This window comes from Schistosoma haematobium, chromosome 2 (genome assembly GCF_000699445.3).
Source record: "Schistosoma haematobium chromosome 2, whole genome shotgun sequence".
In the NCBI taxonomy this organism is placed as follows: domain Eukaryota; kingdom Metazoa; phylum Platyhelminthes; class Trematoda; order Strigeidida; family Schistosomatidae; genus Schistosoma; species Schistosoma haematobium.
This window is the reverse complement of record NC_067197.1, coordinates 7,461,409-7,487,809: the sequence shown is the minus strand read 5'-3', so window position 1 is coordinate 7,487,809 and position 26,401 is coordinate 7,461,409. Positions and strand designations below refer to the sequence as shown.

Genomic DNA, 26,401 nt, shown 5'->3' with positions numbered 1-26,401 from the left:
ATGATATACTTGTTTACTAGTACTTACATATGTGATCATCAATCGAATTTACATCCAGATTGTTCAATGTACAAGTTTTCAGCTTATTTGTTTGTTTGTTTGTTTGATTTCGATTATAAATTATATCACTTAGACAGAATCAGTATTATAATTGATAACAACAAAAACAGAATGTTGTTATTAATCTCTACCTTAATGTTTTTTGTATTGAATGGTAAACATTTTAGTCACTTACTTTTTTGTAATTTGGTTAATAGAGATTAATAGTTTAAAGTGTGAAGAATATGCTAAGGTAAGTTGTCTGTGTTCATGTTAGTTATTTTGATGAAGTTTATGTTTTCTAAACTGGATAGTTTGGTCGTGAAGCTTTTATCGTTTATCTGAACAATATCATCAGCACAAACTTTAGGTACAAGTGAAATGTTCGAATTTCTTCACATATGGTTCACAGTTTGTCTAGTAGATCTCGATTTTGACTGGTTCTTGTTGACTTTAAACCTGTCATTGTTTACTTCTTTGTTTTGATTGCATGTTTTTTGGTTCTATGTTTGTCCATAATTTTCCTGATTGGCTGATAAACTGGGTCGATTTCAATGTGCTCGTTGATTGGTGATTGACCTGAGTGCCAAGCTTCTAAAAATTCTCTGGTGTTTTTGGAATTGCCTCTGTTCAGGATTTCCACACTTTTCCAGTCGAATGTGTGTCCGCATCTGTCCACGTGCGTTGATATTATTTGCTCACTTAATTAATTCATTACGACTGTTACTCCTCGTAGAGAATCAGTCGTCAACCAGGATTCTCCAAATAGCTCTGTCCTGGTCAATCCTTTCTAGTTACTACTCTTTTAATGTCTGCGTTCAATCCTCGACACAGTGTGTTCCTCTGTCTTCCTCTTTTCCGTTTTCCTTCAGGATTACAAGTTAGGGATTGCTTCGTGGTTCAGTTTGTTGATTTTTACAATGTATGTTCTATACACTTACAACATCTTTTCCCAATTTCCTCCTCAACTGGAAGCTGGTTTGTTCTCTCCCAAAGAAGGCTGTTACTGATGGTATCCAGCCAATGGATGTTGAGTATCTTGTGAAGACAAATGTTAATAATTGCTTGTACTTTCTTGACGATGGTTGTAGTAGTTCTCGAAGTGTCAGCTCTGTAAAGTAGGACAGTCTTGAAGTTCGTATTGAAGATTGTGACTTTGATGTTAGTTGACAGTTTTTTTGACTTCCATATGTTGTTCAGTTGTAGGAATGCAGCCCTTGATCTGCCATTCCTCACCTTTACATCTGCATCCGGTCCTCCTTCTTCATCGATGATGCTTCCGAGGAATCCACATCTTCCAGGGTTTCGCTACCAAGTGTGAATGGGTTGGTGTTCTCTGTGTTCTATTTGAGGATCTTGGTTTTCCTTTGTGTATGTTGAGGCCTACTGATGCAGAGACTGCTTCTACACTGGCTGTCTTTATCCGCATTTCTTCGTGTGTATGCGATAGGAGGGCTAGGTCATCTGCGAAGTCCAAATCGTCTAATTTGTTCTGAGCTGTCTATAGTATGCCATGTTTTTCCTCAGATGTCGAGGTTTTCACAATCCAGTCGACCACCAGAATGAAGAGAAAGGGGTAGAGTAAGCGCCCTTGTCTGATAACGGTCTTCACTTGAGGTACATCTGTTTGACGTACGTTCAAATTATTCATATTGAAAAATCGTCATTTTTTTCATAATGTAGACGAATCTTCTAGTATTCCGTAGTCGAATTGATTAGTTTGATAAAAATAAAGTTGTGCATAGAGGTCTAAATAAATTTACCTTCACTTGATGACCCTTTACATATAGTATCGTCATTATTTGACGAAAACATAAGGAAAAAGGTCTCAAATTATTACAAATTATATTTGAATCGTCCATGAATCTCAACTCATAAAGTATTTGTCGTGATTAACCTATCTGTATACCTGAAACGAAAAAGGGTTCCTGTAATGATAATATAAAAGCTAATTACAAACAAGGAAGTGCAAATGACAGCCAGAAGTTTCGTTCACAATCAATAATGACTATCAACAATCACGATCGGGGCTATGAGCACACAAATATGCAAACTGTTGCATTTAAATAAAGATTCGCGGAACGTACAAAAACTGGAAATAATTGTTACAAGGTTGATGGAATGTAATTACAATGATCAATGCAGTAAATATGAATAATTTATGTATTACACAACGAATAACCTTGTTGGGTGCCGGCTTATTGGTCTAGTTGGTTAAGCGCCTGACGCGAGACTGATAGGTCCTGGGTTCGAACCCCACGATGCGGGGTCGTGGGTGAGCACTGCTGAGGAGTCACACAATAAGACGAAACGGCCATCCAGTGCTTCCAGGTTTTCAGTGGTGGTCTAGCTTCAATTGATTCATGATCTCAACTGTTGAAATTACTACAATCTCCACAAAACCCCTTCTGATACGAATAAACATGTATCATATCATGTGCTCAAAAAATATTAGAAATGCAATTGTCCTCCATTGAATTTTCTGTTCCTATAACACAAATTTCAGAAATGCAATTATTTACTGATTATTAATAAGTAGTGTAGCGCAATAGACAAAATTGAGTTGTGTTATCGGATCAAGACAGAGAAAGTAAAGGAACTCAATAAGTTTGTTAAAATTTATTCTTTTTTTTGTTGTTTTCCTTTTAGATGTCCATCTTGAATACGGACCCACCTGACTGTCATTTTCGTAAGAATAAATTCATCGCCTATTTTTACAGTCATCATCTACTTATTTTAACTTCATGTTAGATTGAATATGGAATTATATTAAAATTTCTTATTGAATGTCTGAAGTAATAATCAAGATTCCATTAAATGAAAATAATTGTCAATTAAGGTGTAAGAACCAACTTTTGCTTGAAAGTGTTCAGAGAATCCTGACAGTATTCAAATATACAAATGACTGAAAGAAAAAATACCTTGATGTTATTAGATGTTAAATCAGATTGACTCATTAAACTTCTTTATTAATGAAATGTTGATAGACTACTGTAATAATTGAACTCAATGAATGACGTTCCTCCATAAAAAGAAAACATTTTCCACAATCTAATTTACTGCCGATCAGAAACCAAGAGTTATTGGATACATTTTGTATTCTGATTTGTGATTGTGTAATCATATATACGCGTAAGGTATCACAAGGAACTCATGTAGGAAGCGATAACCGATTGATTCTATCGAATTCGGAGTGAAACAGTAACACTAAGTTAGTTCTATGTTATAAATTGACTGAAGTTATAGAAGTGGACAACTAAATTTCATTTAATTGGTCGAAAGATATTGCCCCTAACATAAGACCTAACAATTTTGTGTTTGATTTTGTTTAGGATTGTGGTTATATACTTGTATAATGTTCTTATCTAGAACAAGATTTTCATCTAGTGTTAACTTTCCTTGAATAATTCACTAAGAGATATAAATTAAGATATTATTTATAGATTTGTTATATTTACTTTTGTTTAGGTTTTCATGTTAACTAGGGTCTAATAGTTGTATTCATGAGTTAAGTCAAGCTAGACCACCATGGTATCCCTGGAAGCAATGGATGACCATTTTGTCCTAGTATGGGACTCCTCAGCAGTGCGCATCTACGATCCCTCCCGCGGGGTTTGAATCCAGGACCTATCGGTCTTGCGCGCGAACACTTAACTAAACTTAAGTTTGAAAATAAGTGAACGTTTGTAAAAGTAGAGTTGATGTTTGGACCAAAATTACTGATTGTTTGTTAATTCAGACTAGTAGATAGTCTGACAGGCACTAGATAAGTTATATATTCTCTTACCCTCAATATTCTTGTGATTATTGTAGGTTTTTAGTTCTAGTCAGGCTAGTCACGTGTTCTTGATCTGAGCTGTATTGAAGTCCTGTAAAATCCACACTGGGAGGGTATCTAGTGTAGATATTTGTCTAATTCAAATTAGCATCTAATTCGTGTCAGACGAAGCAAACTGAGAGTTATAACACAAGTTAAATAAGATTACTTCAATTTACAAAGCTTGAAATGTTGTTGAAATCATTAGTTAAAAAAATCTGTTACTATATCAAGTAACATTTTACAAAATACTCTGGTTATTATCTATTGACTTATAAGTAGTAGAAAAGCGTTTAATTTTTATTTGTTTAAGCAATTTGAATGTTACCTAGTTTGACAAATAGTCAAGTGCTACGTATGCCAGAACCCCGTTTACTACGACGCACAATGCTGACTAGTGTTGGAGACGATTGGAAGAAAGTTAGGGACGGCCAAACCAAAACGTCGCATCAGTGCTTGAAGACACTAACCTCTAGTCTGAGCCATGTTGGTAGATGCAGACTACTTGATTGGGGTTCGCGTGACTTTCGTAACCGATGGTTGGAGACTCTTGGTGACATGGTTCAGAATCGATCACAATGGCATCGGTGTATACACTCTCTGTCTTCCCTTAAACTATAAGATTAAAATCACTTCATTTCTTTCTTTCTACGAACTAATTCTTTTCTCCTGTACTATATCCTTACATGAAATATTTCTTTTATATATTATCACCTCTGAATTAACTACTTTTATGAATCCGGTGTCCATCTAGTTGTGCTAATGAGGTATGGCAACTTCAACCGATGCATATGTGCCTGGTCCTACGTTGTAGCTGACTGACTGACATATAGTCACTTTAATTTTTTTTATAAACTCTTAAAAACATTTTTATAAATATTCCTTTTTTATTTCTAGTTTGTGAACTTTGTACTTCAACAGTAAATGCTACTAAATACATAATGGATAATGAACCATTTATACCGAAAATACTTAAGAATTTTATGCCAATTTGTTATATGTTACCAAAGTTACAATATCGGAAAATTGTATGTTTTAATCAAATCAATTTAGTTTAATCGATTTTTTTTCTTGCTAATTGTTAAGGTATATAAACAAATCATCTTTAAGTTTTTGATGGAGTTTCGTTGTGTGAAATGGATGATTTGGTCGTGGAGCATTCATCGTTCTTTTGAACGACATCATCTACCTGAAGTATGTGATGATGATGTCGTTCAGAAGAACGATGGAAGCTCCATGACCAAACCATCCAGCTCAAAGAACAAAACTCCATCAAAATCATCCACCTGAGCTACAAATCTTCGCCACCATCTTTAAGTTTACTTCACTTCAAAATGTTAAATTCCCAAAATTAAATAATTTGAGAATATTAGTTATATAGGAATCTGAAGGAGGTTGTTGAATTTTATTATTAATGTAATGAATTTACTTTAATTAAACCACTGCAGAAAGTTAATAAACACTGAACTGTTGTTTTGTTCTAGTATGAGATTCCTTAATAGTGAACACCCACGACCCAATCATAGTGTGTCGAACTCGAAATCCTAAAATCTGACTTCAGGTACTTCACCTTTAAATCACTGAGTTAATATTCAATGGTTTAAGATTCTAACTACAAAGGTTAAACACTTGTTGTAAGACCAGAAGATCCTTCAGCTAAACACTTTGCCAGGTAGTGGATATGCACTAATGGAGAGCCCCATACTGGAGCGAAACGGTCATCAGTTTTCGACTTAATTAGGTTAGTCTGTGATGTGAAATATACTCTTTTTCGGAGTGGCTCTACTAGGATGCATAAACGTTGACTACTAATTTAGTCGTTGAAGAACACTAATCGAAATATATAGGACCTGAAAACATTGAAGCTTATTATGAAGAAGAATAACAACAACAAACAGTCAGTCAGACTACAAAATCTTAACCTGGAATTCATGAATAAATTATTCTACCGTACAAAACTATTCTTTTTCTCATAAATTGTAGTTGATGTTTGAGTCGCACTGTGGTGTGTGCTACTGATGTCGACAGATATAAGTAGAATGCATCACCAATCGAAAATGAAATGTCTGGCGGCATAAGGTTAAGAAAAGAAAAGAAAAGAGAACAAGAACAAAGAATGATTGATGTGGAAACGAAAGAACAATAAAAAATGAATGACATTTTCCAAATGAAGTATTTACTGTATGATTCTCAGATTTTACTAAGGGATTCTGTAACTTAGAGTTCAAATACATTTGATTATTCCCACTTATGTTCACGTTCACTACCCCATATGCAATACTACTTCCCTTTAGATTGTAGATAAAGCTTTTAACTAAACGACAACTTGACACAAAAATCAAATCAAACAAGGGTTTGTTGCTCAACTGATGCTTAAACTTAAACCTTTCTCCATATTACCATTTTTTAATGGATAGCATTCAGTCAATGCCCTAGACTAGGTAAACATGAAATTGATCATGACTTAATAGTGATTATTCAATCTAACTACTATTCTTTATTATTAAAACTTATTCTTTTTGTGTGTGTGTGTCTCTCATTATCTACGTTAATTCCATTCGGTGTAGTGTTATCATCTTGTAGACGGTGGTGCAGTTGATATAATTCATGAATTGGTGAATAAAATTAATGAAAATAACTTTTGTTTTGTAAGTAAACACTTTTTTTTCCTCTTCATTGTTCATATCCATGAAACCAACTTTCAATGGTTTTAATTAGACTATTATTGAAAAGCAACAAAACCTAGACAGCTGTTTTATCCTAGTATAGGCTACTTCAGTAATGTACATTCAAAACCTTAGCACAGAGGATATAACTCAAGAATATTTAAGTCTCGCGGGAACCACTAAGTTGGTAACCAGTGGTTTATATCTCTAGCTTGTTATCATTATGATGAAAATAACAGAATATATAATCATCAAATGATTAATAAAGTTATTAGATGAATGTAGTTAGGATTATACAGTAGATGAAAACGTTTCAGGTTCATTGTTTATGGTAGGAAAAAGAAGAATGTATTACAATTTTCTTCTCCTTATATGTTAGATTAGAGATGATACATAACTATAGCCTCTGTAAAATGAAGTGTAGTTAATGTTCCGTATTTGTTTATTATTTTAAGAAACGATTTTATTGGTTAGAATAATCAGTTTTAATCCATTGAGTTGCAAGTTAGAAGATTACTCCTGTTTATGAATCTGGGCACCAAACATTTTACTATGTTGTTGCTACCTTGAAGTGGTGGCCGGGCTTGCTTGTCGTGATGAAGCAACCAAGCTATACTAGCTAGAACATCTGTTCCTCAATGTCCTACCATATCAGACAGGTCGATCGAAGAGTGGTGAGACTAAAAGCAACAAACTCAAGATCCGAAGGCAAAGTCATACTGCTGATTGTACAGATGTGTGACGGTAGTAAGATGTTTCCTTCAGACAACCAGCATGACAGTGATGCTGCCTTCTCACAAGGAGAGGTGGGTTAAGAAGAGGTCGACCCTGAAAATACACATCTCACCTTATCCCACGGATATCCGTCTCCGTTGGTAAGGTCTCAACAAGTATGGAGCTAACACGAAAATCGATCACAAAAAGATCGTGTGTGACCGACCTCCAGCAGTTTTCCCTTGGTCACTGCAGTCACTCTCTCAGGTCACTAAGACCACCTTTAATCTAATTTCCTTTTCAGGTATCTCCAGAATAACCTTTTCTTGGGGTAGGCAACCATGAAATGATAACTGCTCTCATACCTCTAACAGCACTCAAGACCACTGATTGACTGACTATGTTGTCCCATTAAATTATATTATTACATATGTTTATATTGTTGAACTTGGGACAAGCTTTATTTCAGTAATGTTTATCATATTTTCAATTATTTTTTAATTTCAACACATGATTACTGTTATAACTTGTGGACTTGCTTCAATCAATATAGGACGTGACAATGCCGCCAATTAGTGAATAGTGATTACTTTTACTGATTAAGTATCTTGTCTATTTATTGCACTTCATTTTTACAATCATATGATGAACGTGTTATAACTTGTGGTCTTGGTTTCTCGTAATGTATAACGTAGTGATACCACCAATTAGAGAACAGTGACTTATCAACCGAACCAATGACGCATAAAACCTGTACGAGTAGTCTAGAATCCTTATCAGTCCTTCTTCTTACCTAGCCTTGACTGTTAAGTCCAGAACACCAATATCAGCCTCCGCCATATGAATCATGTATTTCAAACATACTGAGTTTATATACAAACCAAACAGACCACATCGTATCATAAAATACAAAATACACATTTATACAAGATCTAGCCAAAAAAGTGGCTGTGAATGTGGGAGATTTTCATTAATAAACTGGGCATAAATCAAGAATGGTAAATCATACAATAATAGTCCATGGGTCAAAATAAATCGTTTAATAAGAGAAACCTAAATATGCATAGTTTAGCTACTTAGTTCACAAAAGGATCGCAACAGTTACCATTCATTATTCTCTTTGGGATATAACAATTACATTCCGAAATAATAAAATATATCAATTCTATTCAATTGTAGCATATTGGATTATGTCATAATACAATTCCATGCCCAAGCTTTCAAAAGACAATGACCTGTAAGTAATACAAAGATTTGTTCATTTATCTGATGATTCATGATTGATCCATATCCTTCCTGTCTTAAATCATATACTTGCTCATTAGCTTGAGTTTTACTTTCCAATTCACTTGTAATACTAAACACACTTTCTCATAGAACTAGGCATTTAACTCCTGATTTTATATTGTGTAATGAAAACCGAATCTCCAGTGCTTAGATTATTAAGTATTCTGAAGATTGTACCTTAAAAAGAGTTAAATTCTTAAGAAGAAATCTTTCAAGCCAATAAGTTTCAATAACAAGTAAACATTAATTTTGAGATAATAATGAAAGCTACGTGGGTTTATTCTGTGTTTTTTGATAGTGACTGATAGATTTATTCAATATAGCAAAGCTTAGAAGTATGCGCTTGAATGTATAATGTTGAGATGTTTGAACGTAATTGAAAACGGCTGTATAATAGTTTATTAGCACTATAAGTGGTTGTTAGCAAACAGCAAGAAATGATTTTTTTGGTATACATTTCGTGACGGTTTTTTACCCATCAACAAGACGTATCTACAACATTGAGGGAACTGACACCTTCCTATGTAGTTTCAACCTGTATCGTCCTGAGTTGTATTGTTACTGAGTTTTAAATTAAATGTCATGTTTGTCCAATAGTTGATGATAATTGAATTTTGTAGATCAAGTTGTAATGTGTCTACTATTCTAAATGACTTTATACTATGTTTTGATGTTAGAACACCAGTTTCCTCAGCTTTACTGGTACATCATGTTGATATGGAACCTAAATCAAATAAAGATGTTCCGTCAGTAATGTCTGGTCAAATCTTCCATGTCATTTATGAAAACTGATAATAAAAATTATTTACTATTGATTACAATTTAAGTATGTTTAAAGTTATTGTATTTTCATTTCAGATAATGACTTATCTACTTAGATAAATTTTATTCCGTTGAATTCATACAACAGAAAGATAGATCTTTTGAAATGACGGAAATACACTTCATAATATTGCCAATTATTTCAATCTACCTTTGTTTTTCTTATTTCGTGGGGTTTATTTCGTCAGTCAGTCAGTCAGCTACAACGTAGGACCAGGCACATATATGCATCGATCCAAGTTGCCATACTTCATTAACACAAAAAGATGAACACCGGATTCATAAAAGTAGTTAATTCAGAGGTGGTAATATGTAAAAGAAAGATTGCATATAAGGATATAGTACAGGAGAAAAGAATTAGTTGGTACAAAGAAAGATATGAAGTGATTTTAATCTCATAGTTTAAGGGAAGACAGAGAGTGTATACACCGACGCCATTGTGATCGATTCTGAGCCATGTCACCCACGACAGTCACGCAAACCCCAGTCAAGTGGTCTGCATCTACCAACATGGCTCAGACTAGAGGTTAGTGTCTTCAAGCACTGATGCGACGTTTTGGTTTGACCGTACCTAACTTTCTTCCAACCATCTCCAACACCGATTAGCATTGCACGTCGTGGTATTCGGTGTTCAGGTATACGTAACACGTGGCCCAACCATCTCAGTCGATGAAGATTAACAACCTCATCAACTGATTTACCATCATTCCCTAATACCCTGCGTCGAACCTCACTATTACTTACCCGGTGATCTCAGCAGATGCGAGCAATATTTCTAAGACATCTGTGGTCAAATACTAGTAGCTCACAAGTATCTTCTACTCTTAATGGCCGCATTTCGCTGTCGTTAATTAAAACAGAACGGACTGCCGCGCAGTATAGTCGTCCTTTTATTGATAGACGGATATCCGGCCTTCGCAATAGGTGACGTAAGTTGGCAAAAGCCAAGGGTAGAAAACATAAGTGTCGGTATCAGTGATAAAATTGTTACATAATAGGAGATTGATATATTGAAATTAGATTCAAAAGATATGACGAAACTACACATCGTTCTATTGGTTACTAAACTGTTTTTTTATAATGATTAGAAAGATTGATTATATTCGATAATAAGTTATATTAAACGTAGATGTAGTATGAAAGTTGTTTACAGATTTGGTTTGCATACGTTTAGGTCATCAAGATGATCCAAGAAGTTTTCTGTTAGGAGACCTTCCCAAGATGAAAGAATAGCATAGATTTTACAAATTGGAAAACTCGACTAAATGGTCATGACCATCAGCTGTGTAGTAGGAATGAAATTAAGTGAATTAGTTTATTTATGTCAATGAGCGTACAGCAACAGATTGAATCAAATAATTTTTTGGAGGGGGGGATTCAAATATCATTTCAATTATAAAAATAGAATAATGAGAAGTGATTAGAATGAAAATTGCAACTGGACAGTTTATAAAATGGATATGATATCCGAAAATTAGGCCTAACAATCAGGTTTTAATTGGTTAGACAAAACTGAATTCATGAGTCAATTAAATTTAGACCACTATGGAAAATCTGGAATCACTCTATGTCCATTTTGTTCTCGTATTGAACTCAGCAATACGCATCGACGACCCCGGCTCGCGGGATCCAAACCCAAGACCTTCGGTCTTTCGCGCGAGCCCCTAACCTCCAATGGAGTTAATGTCTAACTTTAACCAAAACTGATTTCTCTCTATCGCCTATAACATATTATCATGTTTGTTTTACGCTTGTATATTGCATATAAGCATGTCATTTTATCGTTTAAAATGAACCACTTTTCTGACTGGTAGTTTTGTCTTTCATCTAAAATTATACGGATGTTTACTTAAATAATTCAGTTTGATGAGAAGCATTCACTCACCGACATCATATTGTTGCATTTCATCTACCAATTGACATTTTTATCTTTTATTTTTAACAATCGAAAGTTCGTTTATCATACGATTGTAAACATGGAGTACAATAAATAAACAAAATATTCAATTGCAATTATTTATATCAGTATAGTGTTGTGTAGATTGTCAAGTTTTGATTGAGATCACGAATCGATCAATATTAGACCACTATTAAGAACATGAGAGCACTGAACGGCCGTCTCGTCCTAGTATAAGACTCCTCAATAGTGCACATGTACGATCCAGTGCCAAACGGACTCAAACCAGGAACCTCTGGTCTCGCGCGTGATCTCTTAACCTCTAGACGACTGAGCTCTGAAGAGCTAGACAAAGAATAGTGAGTACGATCGAAATATTTCAATGAGTGAAATTAAGTGAATCAATAGTACATGTAATAGGAGAGACATTTCAATTAAAGAATACAACTAGGAAGAATTCTTTGAGTAAAAAGGGTTCCTCTTACTTTTATAAAGAATGTGAAAAAAAAGCTGCATCAGGACGGTCATTGACTTCTATTCTAAGTCATATCTAATAACAATTCAACTCAGAGTTACACCATCTCTAAGGCCTCAGCCATGGAGCCGTGATGGACCAATAGATGCCAATCCTAAACAATTTACTTTCATATCAAGACGAATTTCCACAAACATCTTACTAAAATAATAATCAAGTCGTTATTAATACCCACTTTTAAGATATAATATCCTAAAGTCCAACGAAGGGATTAATTAAGTTAGAAGAGGGAACTGATGGACTATTGGTTATTGAATAAAGAACAGTCGTTCTATCTTCGTGAAAAATAACATTAAATTGCAATAAAGTGAATTAATTTTTCACTAGGTGTGTTGTGAGTGTACACCTACAGCTCAAATTAGGAGACGAAAAACATTTGTAGCTCAAGTTTAAGGTCAAAAAGAACCAATCTACATCAAGGTCTACAGAACAAGCTGTGAAACGCATATGGAGAAATTCGAACACTTCACTTTTACCTTAAGTTTATGCTGATGATATTGTTCAGAATAACGATGAAAGCTCCACGATCAAATCATCCAGCTCAAAGAACAAAAAGTCCATCAAAAAAACGGTTCACATTAACCTTTAAAAATTTGCTTGTTTTTCAACGACTTATCAACTAATCTTAGTTCCGGATAAAAAAGGTTACCTTCAGATCATACAAAATTCCCTAGAAGGTAACCAATTAAATCCATATGTGATTATACATAAAAGAACTCAACATAAGTCAAAAGCATATTTCTCATGTATGCAAAGGAGAGAAGAATAACCAACTTCCCTTTCTAGATATGTTGATTAGTAGAAGAGATAATGGTTCTATCAAACGTTCTATATATAGAAAGCTGATATGGACAGGGTAATATCTTAATTTCCATAGTCATTGCCCAATCCATTACAAACGTGGATTATTCAATAAAATCAATTATATTTGTACTAGCGATACTATTGAAGTAAAGACGTAGCTCTTGATTGAAACATTAATGAATAGTGGTTTTTCATTGACATTCATAAACCACTGGGAAGGTTGTAATACGATTAGACCTATGACTCTTCTGGTACCCAAAAAGCGAGTTTACATTATTTTACCATTCAGAGGTATTTCAAATAGTCTCATGTTGAAACGGTGATTTAAATTCGCCATCAACGGGACATTTTATGCAGCTCAAGGTTTATGTTTCATTCAAAACCTGAACAGCACGTAAGCGATTGTATCACATCCGATTGTGTCTATTAATTTACATGTATGTGTGGAAACACGTACATGAGAAGGAGCAATCATGATCTGCAAGTTAGGCTGGCTGAACACATGTCTAAATGGCTCCAAAAACAAATGATTCCTAATGGTCAGATAAGATCCCAGGATAGACAAACGTCTTCATCCATTGTGAAACGTTTGGTTGAGACCAGTCATAAGGTTGGTTGGTAAGTCAACCTTTGTAGTTTTGTACACAAGTCTTCAAGAGCGCATACTAAAATTTTTAGAAGCCATGGTTATACACAAACTGAAACCCCATCTATGTATTCAAAAACAATTTGTTCTTACCCTTAACCTACCCTGATAATACTGATTTATTATTCAGAGTGATTTTCACAATGTTTTTGTGTACTTTATCATTACGTTTAATCTGTCTAGTTGACCTTGTATTTTTCATATAACAATGTCTTAACAAGTATATATATGTGATCCAACTATTCTGAATGTATTGCTCAAATATATTACGTAATTCTGACAACCCTCATCTTCTTATTTCATAACCAAACTTTATTAAATCGACTAGCTGATTTCACTTCCTTAATACTCATTCTCAAAAATATCTATCATCATTTCAATCCATATATTAATTAGTAAACATGAATAAACTACTGAATAACTTGATGAGTAATATATATTAAACATTGACCAATTTCGATATTTGAGGTCGTAAGTCAATTGAAGCTAGACCACCATGGAAAGCGTGGAAGCATTTGACGGCCGTTTCGTCCTATATTGGGACTCCTAAGCAGTGCGCATCCACGATCCCGCCTCGCGAGATTCGAACCCAGGACCCGTGAGCGCTTAACCTGTAGACCACCCAGCCAGCATCCAACGGTGTTAGTTTCTAACTTCAACCAATCGACGAAACTAGAATATCCACAAAAACCCCTTCTGATATTGACCAGTTTGTTTAATTCACTATAAACTGGCATAAATCATAGTTATTCAATAATTTTATAAACGAATACCATAGATTATCTATCATATAATCATGTACATGTGAACTTTGATACACAAAGAGGAGGCTTAAATAATTTTGTTTTTTGAAACTGTTCAAGATAGATAACAACAGAAATTCTTAGATCAAAGTATTTCAGTCGTTATTACTATTATTAGTATTACTATCATTACTACTATTATTATTATTACTATTAGTTCAAGTATTATTTATTCTATGCAACTAAATGATTAGTCCAGTCTATTTATTTAAGATAAAAAGATTTAAACAACTGTTTGATTACTAGTTGAACTATTATAGATAGATAGATACTTGGAGTTCCTGAGTAAACATACTGCTGAGATAATGTTCGCTAAAATCTTCCTCCTAATATCTCTACTTGGTAAGATGGTTAATATTTTGCGTTTTTTTGTACCATTCAATAATAATTATTTAGGTTTGAAGAATACAGTTTACGGAGAACCTATTGAGGTATGTATTGTTATGTATAACAATGATATTATTCTCTTCAAAAAATTTTTATATAGTTTTTGGTGTTTGATTATAAATTCTGAGATATATGATTAGCTGTTGACAGTATTGTATGATTGTTATGAACTACATATATATGTTATGAGTTAGAAATATGAATTGTTGAATAAGCGAATCGAAAGTCATGTATTCATTCAGCGATTCAAAGACTTTTTTTGGTTAAATAATAGGTTCAGATCAATCAGGAGTAGGACATTTTTTCTAAACACATAAACATTAGTACAATAAGGCACCAAATAGATATGCGCTACACAAATCTCATTTGATTTGTGTGAGGGCTGTGATACCACTCGGGTGCCCAAATCGAAACAGGTGGTCTTCTTAGGGGGCCACACCCCAACATTTTGATCTAAACGTCTGATCCACAAGGCAGTGCAGTAACGTCAGGAAATCCAGTCTCATGGAGGCCGGTGACGAACAGTTGGTTCATACACCATTTGTTCCTTCAGGATACTGCAGCTCATGTTCACCATTGATTTTGAATCGTGGATTTCCAACTCCTCTAGGTGGACTCTCTGTGTTCACCAACCTGGTTAAAGTGCCAAACATTCGCTTTTCATCCTCTCAATTTCGTAAACAACCTTCCCACTACGAGAAGTCAGTGAGTAGGACTTCCCTGACAGTGGCTGTATATGCGTGTCCATGTGGGAGCATTTCGAGAGGGAGGGCTGACTCTACCCACTCTCGGCCATACCAGGGCATTTGGGGGCTGGAACAACTAACAAAATTATTGGATACATTCAGTCCTATTAAATATGTAAATGAGTATTATTATTACAGAATATCTGAATTATTTCTGGAAGTGTTATATACTTTAAACTCGATGCATTAGATTGCAGAACACAACACCACGAATATCCTTATTCTCTATCATTTGAATTCTTTGATGTAACATTGATTCCTAACTTTATAAATACTCCCTAAGGAAAAAATTCACTCTGAGAAAAAGGAATAAAATCATAATATCATTCACAAAATTAACTGTGAATATATTGATCATAATCACTTAGGCTTATTTGATCAATAATCACCATGGAAACATCATGAAAATCAACAGGTATTATTCAAAGCTCATTTGAAGTTTTATTTGAATTTCAGAGTTCTGTAAATGATTTTGAACAATTGGAATGCCAATTAAGTGAGTTATTAAGATTTTGATTGATTGAAACTTATGATAGACAGTACTTACTTACTTAATTACTTACTTACTTACTTACTTACTTACTTACTTACTTACTTACTTACTTACTTACTTACTTACTTACTTACTTACTTACTTACTTACTTACTTACTTACTTACTTACTTACTTACTTACTTACTCCTGTTACTCCTTGTGGAGGAGCATATGCCTCTTACCAGCACTTTCCATCAAACCCTGTCCTGGGCAATCCTTTCCAGTTCTTTCCAGTTGTTATTCATTCTTTTCATATCTGCTTCTATTTCCCGACGTAATATGCTATGATAGACAATAGGTTTCGATATATTTGCTTATAAACTAAACCGAAATTATAATTACTATTGGTATCTATAAAATAGAACCAGCTAATGACGTTGTTGATTTCTCTAATTTAAGAAGTTTGCTTCTATGTGAGGGGTGAACTATGTTTACGTTGTCCTGAACGACAATGAAAGCTTCATAACTAAACAGTTTAGCTCAATGAGGTCAACAACATCGAACGTATCCATTTGAGCTAAAAGTCTTCTTCACTACATTATAACTAGCTTATATTCAACACAAAATTAGTGATTAATCAAAGCCAAGTTTAATTGATCTATAAATCATATATTATAACAATGGGCTATTAGTCGAAAACTTTACTGAAAAATAAAGACATCCTTCTTCTAATTAACATTTTGTATATTACTAAGAATATGCCATGTTTGAAGCGATTACGAGTTCACCTAATCTGAGAACAGAACGAAGACTCTGTGACATAATGACATATAAGCTATCTAATTCGACGCATCCCAGCCCAGCTTACTAGAGAGAGAAGTCCAAGTTCGGAAGAGGGAAATATATTCCACAAGCAGCCAGAATCACAAACAACCACGACAAGTCTAGTCGGAACTACATTCATTTACATATTGATTCATACACCCATTTTTGATTAATAATTATAACAAATCATATGCTAAGTATGATAGAGTTTTGTTCTCTGAGCTGGATGGTTTGGTCGTGGAACATTCATCGTTATTCTGAACGATATCATTATCTATCTGAAGTATGTGCCTAATGATGTCATTCAGAAGAACGATGAAGTCTCCACGGCCAAACCATCCGTCTCAGAGAATAAAACTTCATCAAAATCATCCACCTAAGCTACAACTCTTCTCTACCATCTCAATATGCTGAGTATAGTTCATATTAACTTAATACAAGTATATCGTATATTATACAGAATAAAATGTTACTCTGGGAAACAGAAACAAATACTATACTAAGTAATCATCACATTGAATTAAAATGGAATTAATGTTGAATACAGATCATCCCCATCATATCAGAATTACAAATGATTGTTAAGATTGTTTCAGAGATGATACTGTACTTTATTCTCTTGTATATTTTTTTTCTTCCAAGTTTGTGAAACTTGTGTTATGAATGTTCGTGGTATTCGATGGTTACTTTTGCAAAGTTATACACGAAAGATTGCAGCTGAACTATTATCTGTAATGTGTAATTTTCTTCCATATAAACAACCTCGTGCTCAAGTAGGTTTTATACTTTATCTATACAACTATTTTCAATGTAAATCATAATGATTTAAAATATCGCAGATTTCTTTTCTGTGTTGAAGTTATGTGAGTGAATTCTCCGCGAGACTATAATTTATGGACGAACCAATCAGATTTAAGATAACAGGTCTCGGATTTCGGTGCGAAATTTACTCATTCATTTGGTTAAATAAAATTTTGGCATTATAGTTGATGTCAGTTCGTGATGAAAACCTGAAATCTAATTCTTAACCATAATCATCAACTGTAGATCTTAATTCTAGTTCCTCGCACAGGTTTATAACCTACATTTGGTCCTAATTATTAGGTGGACACTCAAGGTTACTTTAGCGTCGTTCTAAGGTTGTCCATAAATTATAGTGTCATCGAATTTTCTAAGAGAGAGTTAAAAAACTAAACTTCAACTATTCATTTTGTTCTTTACTAAATAATATCCACCAACCTAAATAATTCATGTCTATGTGAATTACTTGGTTACAACTTACGTCAGTAAAGTTGTTATGAACAATAACACCAGTGACGGACAATCGAATATATTTGAACACACAATTACAGAATGTGTTAGTAAAATCTGAGAACCATACAGTATATACTTCATTTGCAAAATATCAATCAATCGTCTCAGACGTCATTGTTTCTTCGTTTCCACATGAATCACTATCTGTTGTCTTTCTTTTCTCTTCTCTTTGATCTTCTTAACCTTCTGTCGCCAGAAATTTCATTTTCGACTGATGATATATACTACTTATATCTGTCGACATCAATAGCACATACCAGAAAGCCTGTGGTATACACGATATAATCAAATTACAATGTTAAACATTGTAGTAAGCGGAATAATACATATTGATTAATAATTTCTAGTAAACTTCTATGTGAAATTTCATTCATGGTTATTTAATCATCCTTCTTAGTTAAATATCAAGTTACCAAATTGAAGTATTCACTTATGAGGCTAGAAATCTTCCAGGTTTTTGGTCAAGATTCATGTATTTTAGAAGGTCATACTGTTAAAAATTAGCATTTCTGTACATTCTTCCTGTTTCTAGTGTATTTCTTTATTATCAACCCATTAAAATTCTATTTCTCATCTATAATCCTCACAAACTGAATAAACCATTTATCAAAGTTAAACGACGTTCGAAAATGGATTCATGTTAGTTAATTACTGTGTTGTATTCATTATTATGTTAGCCTTGTTTTTAGTGCTAGTCGATAGAATTCGATCACCTTTAAAGACTAGAGGAACGCAATTAAAAAACATGATGTATTTTGACATTAGATCAAATTGACAAGTTATGATATTGAAATATGACAGTCAGAAATTCAACAACCTCCTTTATATGACGTCTGTCGGTAGATAATGACAAGCATGGCTAGAGATGAAAACTCTGATATGTGATTTTCATTACAGTAAAATTTAAGACTAATTAAAAACGTGATTGAGATCATGAATTGATCAATGTTAAACCACTATTGAAAACTTGGAAGCACTGGAGTTCACCCGTACCTGATGTGAGGCAGTTACTTACTGAACACAATGGAAAACAGTCGCGTAATATTGTGAATTGATTGAAGTTAGACAATAAGAACATCGTACGCCCACTCAGCGGTCTAGAGGTTAGGCGTTTGCGCGCGAGGTCTAAGGTCCTGGTTTCGAGTCTTTTTGGTGCAAGGTTATGAGAGCACACTGCTGAAGAGTCCCATAGTATTAAGAAACGGACGTCGAGTGCTTCCAGCTTTTCAATAGCAGTCTAGCCTACGTCGACTCATGAATTCAACTATTAAAGTATATAAGTACATATCAATGGAACAAACCTTTATGCTCATGATATCTTATAATATAGAATTGAAATATCTCACAATTTATTAAAACGTATTAACATAAATTAACCTAATTTTTACATTTACTGTTATATTCAGTGTAAACGTTTCTTTAAAGGACCATTTGATGGGATAGTTCATGATTTTGTTGTAAACATGAGCGTTTATGAACCATGTCAAGTAAGTTTTTGGTTAAAGAAAAAAGTTTTTATTGTAAATCTTTATAATTAATCAATAAATTTTTTTTATTTTTTGATATTATAAAATATTGGATTATATAACTATACTAAATGTCAGTATAGAGTTGTGAAGACTATCAAGTTTTTGATTGAGATCATGAACCAAATGATGTTGGACCACGATTGAGAACCTGGAAACACTAGGCGACCGTTTCGTCCTATTGTGGGACTCCTCAGCAATGTGCATCCATGATCCCACTCACGGGATTCGAACACAGAGCCTTCATTCTTGCGCACAAACAATTAACATCTAGACCACTGAGCCGGTATTCAACGGCTTAATGGCTAACCTCAACCAATCCACTAAATTGCGCGACCATCTTTCATTGTACCTGACACGGATTAGCTCCACTGGTCACAGCTTATCACTAGAACTCCGAGAATTCCCTCACGTAGCTAGTCACAATCACTATACTAAATATGATTTTTAGTCACATAATTTCTTGTAGATTTCGATTATTTATAGTTGCTGGGTGGAAAGTTATGTAATAGACTGGAAGTAGCCAAGTAATATATTTCTTATTAGTGTGTTCAAGATATGGGAAAAGCAGGATTCTCCGATACAACACAGAATGCATCAATCCAATCACAATTGACGGAGAAGATTTGGAAGATGTAAAAACCTTTACATATTTGGGCGGCATCATTGATGAACAAGGTGGATCTGATGCAGATGTGAAGGCGCGGATCGGCAAAGCAAGAGCAGCATATTTACAACTGAAGAATATCTGGAACTCAAAGCAACTGTCAACCAACACCAAGGTCAGGATTTTCAATACAGATGTCAAGACAGTTCTACTGTATGGGGCGGAAACCTGAAGAACTACGAAAGCCATCATCCAGAAAATACAGGTGTTTATTAACAGCTTTCTACGCAAAATACTTCAGATCCATTGGCCGGACACTCTCAGCAACAACCTATTGTGGAAAAGAACAAACCAGATCCCAGCGGAGGAGGAAATCAGGAAGAAGTGCTGGAAGTGGATAGGACACATATTGAGGAAAGCACCCAACTCACCACAGGGCAAGCCCTCACATGGAATCCTCAAGTCCAAAGGAGGAGAAGAGGAAGACCAAAGAACACATTACGCCGAGAAATGGAGATAGACATGAGAAAAATGAACAAGAATTGGATGGAACTAGAAGGGAAGGCCCAGGACAGAGTGGGTTGTAGAATGCTGGTCAGCGGCCTATGCTCCATTGGGAGTAACAGGCATAAGTAAGTAAGTGTTCAAGATATTAATCAGTAGAAATTATGCTGTTACGTAATTTCTATCACAGACTGATTTTATATAAACCATTGAGCGACGCCAAAGTGATCTTGAAAGTGTCTACCTACTTACTGGGGCTAAATGGGGGTTATAAAGCACTTTGAAGAATAAGGATTATGATTCACAGTTGATGGTTAGGGTTAGGAATTAGATTTACGATTTTTCATCACGAACTGACATCAGCTAAAATGTCAAAACGCTATTTGGCCAAATGGGTGGGTAAATTTCACTCCAAAATCCAAGACCTGTCATCTTAAATCTGATTGGTTCTTCCATAAATTATAATCTCGCCGCATTACTTCTGATATGATTAAACTCCATTGATCACATCTTCTTATTGAAAATCCAGGAATTCCAATCAGAGTTAGTCATCAATATATGAATGATTATCCGTAAAAAGCATGAGTGATGAGTGGAAATTGTGCAGTCTACTGTTTACATTGAAAATTAATTTTAGCTAGACAAAATCATCTTTAAACTGTTACTGAAAATATGTAACTTGTGTGTTGTTTTTTTCGGTACACACTTCTTGAAGTATCTTGGACTTTGTGAAACAGTTCAACAAGAATTGATGGCAAGCCTAGATGATTCATTCTGTAAGTTACTTTATATATATGTATATATAAGTTATTAACATTTAACAAACTGTGGAGCGATAGTTTAGTATTGATAGTGTACATGACTTTCGACAATGAAGTGGATGTTCAAAGCACAACAAATCTACTACATTTTTATCAGTTAAATACTATCCCTAACCTTCACACAAACAGTATAGCTGTAGGTCGAGTACATACACCTAAAACTTGGTAAATAATTTAAATGTACAAACCATTGAGAACTGAATATCTCGACAAAGAGAACTCGAAAGGTGTACAGTTAATACAGTATCATTTATAATTCATTGATTCATATTATTCAGTTATAATCATTTCACAGTGTGTCAGGTGACAAATAACCAGTTTTATTTCCTACAACAGCTTCATAGATTATGTTTTTCCGTTAAAGCTTTGTAATACTAAATACAGAAGTATTATCTTCCTCTGAAGATTCGTTTTTCACAACCAAACAATAAAATGGTTTACTATATAAAATAATGCCGTTTTTCCATTGAATAAAACAGCTCCTTCTAACCCATTAGCCGATCAGAAAACGTAGATAAGAAACAGACTATTTCTCTGTTATACTCGATTCATTCATGCATAAAAACTTAAACATTGATATACCTGAAACGTCTGACCACTCAGTGCGTCAAGTAAAAAATCATACTCTGAATAAAACCATACCGTAAGTGGTAGAGGACGAAACAAACAGTACATAATTAATTAGCAATAACTAAGGGATAATAAGTTATAACGACAATTGTTTGGTTCACTTGAAGCTTACAATAAGAGGAATATAGAAATGCAACAATATGGTTAACTACTAGTCACACAATAGAAATATGGATAATAATAATAATAATAATAATAATAATAATAATAATAATAATAGTAATAATAATAATGACCCAATGAATGGTTTCAAAAGTTTCAACTTTTCTAATATTCGTTCTATTATAGTAATCCGTTTATGCGATGCTGACCTTCTCGACTTTCATGATAAGATAAATTTTGATTCCCATACAAATCAAGATGTAATATGGATAATCTTTTACTCTGAAATTTGTTTAAATATAAAACCGAATGGTATTTATACGGTTAAAATCTACCATAGGCTTCTGGAAACTTCCATAAAATTGCGACAGCTAATAATAATAATAATAATAATATTGGGAATTCAGCCAATGAGAGATATGTCGACTATAATATTTGAATTTAAGAGTCGACGTTTCGCGCATAGACATTTAACCTCTAGACCACTGAGCAGGCATCCAACAGTGTTAATGTCTAACCACAATCGATCCATGGTCTTGCACAACCCTTCAGTCATTGTCTGGAGTGGATACCTATCTCTAGTTGACAGGTCAATTATTGACCATGTCTGTACCACTAGTGTGAAATATCAAGTGTTCTCTTTTTTATGTCAGTCAATAACTTAAACGTGTAATATAAAGTTGGAAGATAAAACTCTGATTAGCTCCATTCACCTTTAATTTCATTGTTTTTAACAGATACCAATCTGTTGATGAAAACACTAAGCATATTGAAAGAAGATATAGAGTCAATTATTACACCAGAGTTTATTGAACAATCAGCTACAAAACTTTGTTCTTCTGATCAAAAGGTTAGTCGGGGTGTTTTTTGTGTTCTTACTCTCTTGTAACTTCTGTCATGAAATGTATTTCAGTACGTATTTTTTGTAAAGCATTAACATCAACTCTAAGATTCAGGTACATCCACCTGACGATTCCCAAAATAGGACGAAACCCACATCCTGGATTCCACTGCTAGCTACTATTTATCTTTGCCTAATAACCGTATAGTTTATTATTTGGTGATATGATTTGATATTAAAATTGATTGAATATGAATCTATTAGATATTAACAACTACAATTTCTCAGTTTAAACAAAACACAATGTTCATTTAGTGATAACTGAATTATCCAGGAGTGTATATGTTACTGTGGAATTATTGGAAGCAATAACACACAAAACTCTACCTGTAGCTCTTCTAGAGTTACTGCCGGTCCCAAGCTTGGGTAAAGGACGAGGTTTGGGCATGCGGTTAGCGACCCCATCCCGCTAAAAAAAGCAATAACCAGAAAAATTGATTCAAACCGTTTACACTCTGCCCTGGGAGTCAGAAGGTCTTCATTTAGAAGAACTATGACGATTCATGATGAAAGCCGAGTTCCTTCGGAAGCCACGAAACTAATGCCCCTTCTAGCAATCATAGCAACAACTTTTATAGGTACATGGAACTTCCGGACAATGTGGGAGACCAGAAAGACCAGTCAAATAGCAACGGAATTGAGGAGATACAATTCGACAGTACAGGAAATCAGCGAAACCAATTGGACTCAAGCTGGACAACAAAGGCTAGATACAGGAGGGATGTTGCTATACTCTGGTGACAAAGAGTAAAATGCTCCGCACACTCAGGGAGTTACTCTAATGCTGTCCAAAGTAGCACGAAATGCACCTGTAGATGGGGATCTCACGGATCCAGAATCATCAAAGCATCATTCAAAACAAAGAAGGAGGGGATCACAATGAATATTATCCAATGTTATGCACCCACCAATGATAACAGTGACGACGAAAAAGATCAGTTCTACGATAGGCTGCAATCAATCATAGAGAAGTACCCAAGAAAGGACCTCGCCATTCTGATGGGAGATCTAAACGCCAAAGTCGGAATAGAAAACACCGGATATGAAGATATCATGGGACGACATGGGCTGAATGGGAGAGAGAAACGAAAATGGAGAAAGATTTGCAAACCTGTGTGCATTCAACAAATTGGTCATAGGAGGCACAATATTTCCACACAAGCGTATACACAAGGCTACATGGATCTCACCGGACCACACTACAGAGAACCAGATAGATCATATTTGCATCAACAAAAAATTCCGAAGGACAATGGAAGATGTGAGAACCAGTAGAGGAGCTGACGTAGCTTCAGATCACCACCTAGTTGTAGCCAATTTAAAACTGAAGCTAAAAAAGAACTGGACAAGTGGACAAACAGCACTACAAAGGTTCAATACAGCGTTCCTTCGAGATACTGACAGACTCCATGAATTCAAGATAGCTCTCAACAACAGGTTTCAAGCCTTACAAGATCTACTGAAGGAAGAAGAAACTACTATGGAGGACAACTGGAAAGGCATCAAGGAAGCATTAACTTCAACGTGTCAAAAGTTTCTGGGCCTAAAGAAACACCATCATAAGGAATGTCTCTCCATAGAAACACTGGACAAGATCAAAGAAAGGAAGAACAAGAAGACAGCAATTAACAACAGCCGAACACGAGCAGAGAAAGTCCAAGCACAAGCTGAATACATAGAAGCAAACAAGCAAGTGAAGAGGAGCATTAGAGCTGATAAACAGAAATACGTGGGAGAACTAGCAACGACGGCGGAAAAGGCTGCTAGAAAAGGAAATATGAAACAGCTTTACGATGCAACGAAGAAACCAGCAGGGAAATACAGTAAACCAGAGAGACCGGTCAAAGACAAAGAAGGCAAGCCCATCACTGAAACTCAACAACAGCGGAGCAGATGGGTAGAGTATTTGGAGAAACTCCTGAATAGGCCAGCTCCAATGAATCCACCGGACATCGAAACAGCACACATAGATCTTCCTATAGATGTCAATCCACCAACGACGAAAGAAATCAGAATGCCCGTCAGACAAATCAAGAACGGGAAAGCAGCGGGACCCGACAACATACCAGCTGAAGCACTGAAGTCGGACATCGAAGTAACTACAAACATGCTTTACCTTCTATTCAAAAAGATTTGGGAGGAGGAACAAGTGCCAATGGACTGGAAAGAAGGACACCTCATCAAGATTCCAAAGAAAGGAGATCTGAGCAAATGTGAAAACTACAGAGGCATTACACTACTGTCAGTATCAGGGAAAGTCTTTAACAGAGTGTTGCTGAACCGGATGAAAGAAGCAGTAGACGCCCAACTTCGAGATCAACAAGCTAGATTCCGTAGGGATCAGTCGTGCACAGACCAAGTTGCAACACTACGGATCATCGTCGAACAATCAGTTGAGTGGAACTCGTCACTATACATCAACTTCATTGATTATGAAAAGGCATTTGACAGTGTAGATAGGAGGACGTTATGGAAACTTCTTCGACACTACTGAGTTCCTGAGAAGATTGTCAACATTATCCGGGATTCACACGACAGACTACAGTGCAAGGTCGTGCATAGGGGACACCTGACAGATGCATTCCAAGTAAGGACCGGAGTCAGACAAGGCTGTTTACTCTCTCCCTTCCTTTTTCTCTTGGTGGTCGACTGGATTATGAGGACCTCAACATCTGAAGGAAAACACGGAATACAATGAACAGCTCAAAATCAATTAGACGATTTGGACTTCGCAGATGACCTAGCCCTCCTATCACGTACACACGAACAGATGCAGATGAAGACAGCCAGTGTAGCAGCAGTCTCTGCATCAGTAGGCCTCAGCATACACAAAGGGAAAACCAAGGTCCTCAAATACAACACGCAGAACAGCAATCCAATCACTCTTGATGGCGAAACTCTGTAAGATGTAGAATCCTTCACATACCTAGGAAGCATCATCGATGAACAAGGAGGTTCAGATGCAGACGTAAAGGCGAGGATTGGCAAAGTAAGTGTGGCATTCCTTCAATTGAAGAACATATGGAACTCAAAACAACTTTCAACCAATATCAAAGTGAGAATTTTCAATACCAACGTCAAGGCAGTTCTACTGTATGGAGCTGAAACTTGGAGAACTACAACAACCACAATCAAGAAAGTACAAGTATTTATAAATAGCTGTTTACGCAAGATACTCAACATCCATTGGCCGGATACCATCAGCAACAGCCTTTTGTAGGAGAGAACAAATCAGCTTCCAGCTGAAGAAGAAATTAGGAAAAGATGATGGAAATGGATAGGACACACATTACGCAAATCGTCAAATTGCACCACGAGACAAGCCCTAACTTGGAATCCTGAAGGGAAGCGGAAAAGAGGAAGACCAAGGAACACATTACGTCGAGAAATAGAAGCAGATATGAAAAGGATGAATAACAACTGGAAAGAGCTGAAAAGAATTGCCCAGTGCAGGGTTGGATGGAGAATGCTGGTGAGCGGCTTATGCTCCTTCACGAGGAGTAACAGGTGTTCGTGTCGTGATGAATAACATAC

At 35.2% G+C, this 26,401-nt stretch overlaps 1 protein-coding gene across 1 annotated transcript in view; it reads left to right on the top strand.

Moving 5' to 3' along the window:
- MS3_00010734 (uncharacterized protein) overlaps window positions 1-26,401 on the top strand; it is a gene marked incomplete at its 5' end in the record, with an annotated part of 31,881 nt that continues 5,480 nt past the window's right edge. Inside the window, 12 exons of the mRNA XM_051219128.1 lie at window positions 1-214; window positions 258-292; window positions 2,689-2,728; window positions 4,754-4,884; window positions 6,424-6,504; window positions 8,416-8,473; window positions 14,427-14,461; window positions 15,620-15,659; window positions 17,105-17,235; window positions 19,183-19,263; window positions 21,129-21,189; window positions 22,704-22,816. Coding sequence (XP_051067376.1) covers window positions 1-214; window positions 258-292; window positions 2,689-2,728; window positions 4,754-4,884; window positions 6,424-6,504; window positions 8,416-8,473; window positions 14,427-14,461; window positions 15,620-15,659; window positions 17,105-17,235; window positions 19,183-19,263; window positions 21,129-21,189; window positions 22,704-22,816 — 1,020 coding nt within the window. The remainder of the gene's footprint in view (window positions 215-257; window positions 293-2,688; window positions 2,729-4,753; window positions 4,885-6,423; window positions 6,505-8,415; window positions 8,474-14,426; window positions 14,462-15,619; window positions 15,660-17,104; window positions 17,236-19,182; window positions 19,264-21,128; window positions 21,190-22,703; window positions 22,817-26,401) is intronic.